This window comes from Myotis myotis, unplaced genomic scaffold, assembly GCF_014108235.1.
Source record: "Myotis myotis isolate mMyoMyo1 unplaced genomic scaffold, mMyoMyo1.p scaffold_m19_p_16, whole genome shotgun sequence".
In the NCBI taxonomy this organism is placed as follows: Eukaryota; Metazoa; Chordata; class Mammalia; order Chiroptera; family Vespertilionidae; genus Myotis; species Myotis myotis.
In genome coordinates, this window is record NW_023416320.1 from 36973206 (window position 1) to 36977977 (window position 4772).

At 38.3% G+C, this 4772-nt stretch overlaps 1 protein-coding gene across 1 annotated transcript; it reads left to right on the forward strand.

Moving 5' to 3' along the window:
* Positions 1 to 300: 300 nt before the first annotated feature.
* On the forward strand, positions 301 to 575 carry LOC118670868 (40S ribosomal protein S29-like). Its single transcript, XM_036338319.1, has one exon. It carries the CDS (start codon positions 301 to 303, stop codon positions 469 to 471), a length of 171 nt encoding a protein of 56 aa, XP_036194212.1. The 3' UTR covers positions 472 to 575.
* The last annotated feature ends 4197 nt before the right edge of the window (positions 576 to 4772 follow it).

Genomic DNA, 4772 nt, shown 5'->3' on the forward strand with positions numbered 1-4772 from the left:
AGTGAATAAAAAAATCTGATGAACAGAATAAACTGGTGAATATAATAGAATCAGGGGCATAGAAAGGAAGTGAACTGACAATTCTTGGGGGAAGGGGGTGTGGGGGGTGCGGGAAGAGACTGGATAAAAATCATACACCTATGGACGAGGACAGTGTGAGGGTAAGGGCATGGGGTGGAGTGGGAACGGGTGGAGGGGAGCTATGGTGGGAAAAAAGAGGAACAACTGTAATAATCTGAACAATAAAGACTTATTTTTTTAAAAAGCTTCCTTTTGCCTCATTGCTACAGAGTGAGCAAGATGGGTCACCAGCAACACTACTGGAGCCATCGGAGGAAATTCGGCCACGGTTCTCATTCTTGCCGCGTCTGCTCAAACCGCCACGGTCTGATCCAGAAGTATGGCCTCAACATGTGCCGCCAGTGTTTCCGGCAGTACGCGAAGGACATAGGCTTCATTAAGTTGGACTAAGAGAACTTCCATGAATGGGTCGTTCAAGACATCTACCTTATGACAGAATGCTATCACTTTGTACATAAAATAAAAAATAAAACCTTCAAAAAAAAAAAAAAAAAGACCAGCTTGCTGAAGACTTCCTGCCTCCTTAAGGCCCTCCACAATCTTGCAGTCCAGCCTCAAGCGCTGCCTCCCCATGCCCATTCACTCCTTCGCTGCAGCAGTCACCCTAACAATCACATGCTGCTCCCAGTGATGCTGCAGCCATAGTCTGTACCTGTATGTAAACTGTAGTCCGATTGTAAATTCCTGGAGGGAATGCACAACCTCTCACATTGGACTGCAATTTGGCAATGTCTATCAATACTACACATGAGAACAGTATTTAACCACATCTGGATGCATCTAATTATACTTTCATACATGGTTATGCATTTGCTGCATTAATTATGACAGCAAAGATCAGAAACAATGGCCATCAATAGATGAACGAAGTAAACTATACTGTATCATACAATGGAGAATTACACAGCTCTAAAAAAGAATGAGAAAATGCTCTAGGTTCTGATGGGAAAAGGTTTTGCAGACATTTTTGATAAATTTTAAAAGTTCATATAGAAGAAAATGGGGAGGGAAAAAGACACAGATATTTATTTGCCTCACATGCGTAACAAAACTCTGGAGGACACCTACAAAGCTAGTAACTGGTTGCTTATGAGAATGGGAGGCAAAGGAAGTGGAAAAATATTTCATTGTATGTTTTTTTATTTCATATATTTTATGTTTAAACCATGTGACTGTCTTACCTATTCAAAAAATTGAAAATTTAAGAATAAAAAGACCTCTGCAAGGGATGCCTGTGTAGATTCATAGGTCTGCCTTCCACTTGAGCAAATTACTTTTTCTCTCTGTACTTCAATTTCCTCATCTGTGCAACGAGGCTGATAATGAAATCCACCAAAAAGTATTTAAACAGAACCAGGCACATAAAACATTATGTTTGGAAGGTAAAATTTTGAACGGGGCATTTAAAGTTTTAAAAATAAACTATAATCCGATTTTCAAAAAGAAATAATATCATACAGTTATTGGAAAAGATACCACTATATTTGAACCAGATTTTGGTCTAAGAACTTATAAAATATCTTATTTAACACGCACAAAAAGCCCGTGTGGTAGGAATCATCCTCCTCATTTTACAAATAGGGAACTGAGCTCAGAGCAGTTTGCTGTCCGAAATCACACAAGTGATTATATCTATCTCTTATGTCTATGCTCTTAATTTTTACAGCACCCACGAGTCAGAAAATAGGAGGTAAGTTCCTTGATATGCAAAAATAGGTGGAATTTTAAATACAACAATATAAAAATCTCCAAGCTGAATTTTCATACTGGGCATTATGGTAAGGCTAATACTCTGCTTACAAAACAATTATGACTGAGTGGCGGCGGGGGGGCGGGGGGGGGGATTAAAATGCGGGCTTTGCTTCTAATATAGTGTATGTTGTGTTTACAAACAATAGGACAACTGTAAGTAGGAGGGGGAAACTTTACATGGAAGAAAATAAACTATTAACTTAAAAAGATTCTCATCCTGAAAAATACCCCCCAACTTCAACAAAATTAACTCCTACTAGTAAATATAAAACAAAAGCATTTTGCTGTGCCAGCTTCAATAATCAGTACCCCAAAAGGAAGATAGAAAAATGCCAGTTCTGTTTTAAAACTCTCCACTATAACAACTCACAAGAAGGGTATTAATAGCTTTGTCACTTACAGGATGCTTTTAGCAATAAGGTATTGTCCTCTTTTCTTCTACTCTGCATGAAGTCCAACCTGAAATAAAAATTTCACAATGAGGGCTTCCTAGACACAGACTTGGGGCTCCTGGTTAAATTACGTTCCTCTTTATTGTTCTATATGGGCCTTGTCAAATAAACCACACACTCAGGTGACAATATCTGAGAAAATGCCATTATTTTTCCCTCCGGAGGGAATGCAGCCTTCATCTTACCCAGTTGCTGGGTCTTTCACCTAGTTTGGTCTGGCACAGAAATTAACTTCATTTTACAGCTCATCACACTCTGCATACGCTCCAACAAATGGATTCCTGTGTCCAGAGACCAGTAAAATCCCCGTCTCCCTTGGGGATTCTGCTATAGCATTTGTTCTAGGACATTAATGGATGTCCTAACCAGTCCATGTTTTCTAAAGCAATGACAACTCAAGGTCATACTCTCCAAATGAGGCATGTTCAATATAATGACTACAAAAAATTGTACATATGCAGCATACAGACATTCCTGGCGATGTCAATCAAACATATTGCTCTTTTTCCAAGATGAAATTTAATGGGGATTCTTATTCTAAGAGGCATTTTAAAACTCAACAAATCAATTTCTAGCAAGAAGCCTTTTGCACAAGTTAGAGCAAATGTTCAATCAGCACCCAATGTTACCTCAGAAGAGATGCCACTAGAAATGTGTACCAGAAGACTGGGGGGGGGGGGGGGGGGGGGGGGCGAGAAATAGTCAAGATTGTGTGTCCTCACAAAACTTATGCCCCAAGCCCCTCACAAAAATGAATTATGAACTCAACCAAACTACTTCAAATGAGAGTTCAGAAACTTTCTGTCTCAAATTCTTTTAGACAAAATATTTTCAATAATTTGGAATTTCTTGTTCAGTAAACTAAATTACTGTAAGACTGAAGAAGGAGCATATTTCTGCAGAGAGGTTGTGATTTGGAGTTTAAGGGAATGTGTCCAAAATGCTTCTCAGCAAATCTCAGAAAATTATGGAAGGACATATTATAAAACCAGACTACCAAATCCGTCTGTGGGAAGGCAAGAAAGTATATTAATACATTTCTTTCAGAGTATAAAAACTAGACTAACAGAAATAGATCAATTATGAGCTCTTTAAATAATAAAAAGAAATCCCCAGCTGATTGAATTGGAAGGATGCAGATGATTTCACCTATTTGTAGCTTGAACAGATATGAATAAAAATTTTACCTTGTTTACAGATACACTTCTACTTTAATTATTATTGTCTAGATTTCACTTGATGTGCACATTGCTATAATAAAACCATAGAGGGGTACCCCTGGCCAGCATGGTTCAGTAGTTAGAGCACTGGCATGTGGACCAAAGGGTCTCGGGTTCAATTCCCGGTCAAGGGCATATACTTGGGTTGCAGGGGCGTGCAGGAGGCAACCAATTCATGTGAGAGATATATCAATGTGGTGTGTTTTTTGCTCTCTCTCACGCTCTCCTTTTCATTCTCTCTCTCTAAAAAATAGATAAAAAATTTAATGGAAAAAATATCCATGGATGAGGATCAACAAAACAACAAAAATAACAACTGTAGAAGGGCACCCGAGTATGGAATTTTCATGTAAAATTTTCACTTGAGACAACTCAAACCAGCATGAGACTCAGAACTAAAACTAGTAAACACATAAAAGTGAATTTATAAAAAACAAACAAACAAGCATTGCCCCATCCAGTTAAGCTATTCTAGAATTCTGGCTGGAGGAGCTCCCTGTTCCTCCTGAATGACATCAGCCACCATGCCCTGCTCTGCCTCTCAGACCCCCTCACTGATCTTCCCTTGGAGGAGACAGTTCCCAGTGAAATCCAGAACAGAAATATGGGGGAGAGGGGGGATTATAGTAACACAATTTGGAACTGCTCACAGAAATATTAGACAACATTATCAAACTCCCTGTTTTCCCTGAGTGTAATGAGACAAAAGCAAAATAATAAACAAAAACAGGAAAAAAATTGAAAAAAATAGTATATAACATCAGGTAGCTATTAATAAAAAGCTAATCCTTTCACCTTCCTTTATCCAGTCCCCCAACCCACTCCTCTCTGACATTTGTTAGTCTATTCCTTGTATCCATGCCTCTGGTTCTATTTTGTTCATCAGTTTATTTTGTTCATTAGATTCTAAATATTAGTGAGATCATATGGTATTTGTCTTTCTCTGGCTGGCTTATTTCGCTTAGCATAATACTCTCCAGGTCCATCCATGCTGCTGCAAAGGGTAAGAATTCCTTCTTTTATACAGCCGAGTAGTATTCCATTGCACAAATGTACAATAGCTTTTTTATCCACTCATCTACTGATAGGCACTTGGGCTGTTTCCAGATCTTGGCTATTGTAAATGATGCTGCTGTGAACATAGAGGTGCATATATTATTTCGGATTGGTATTTTGGGATTCTTAGAATATATACCCAGAAGGGTTTTACTGGGTCAAAATGTAGTTCCATTTTTTTTTTTTTTTTTTATGTTTTATGGAAACTCCA

Excerpts from the sequence above, each read along its gene's own strand:
- LOC118670868 (XM_036338319.1), top strand. The coding sequence starts at position 301 with ATGGGTCACCAGCAACACTACTGGAGCCATCGGAGGAAATTCGGCCAC.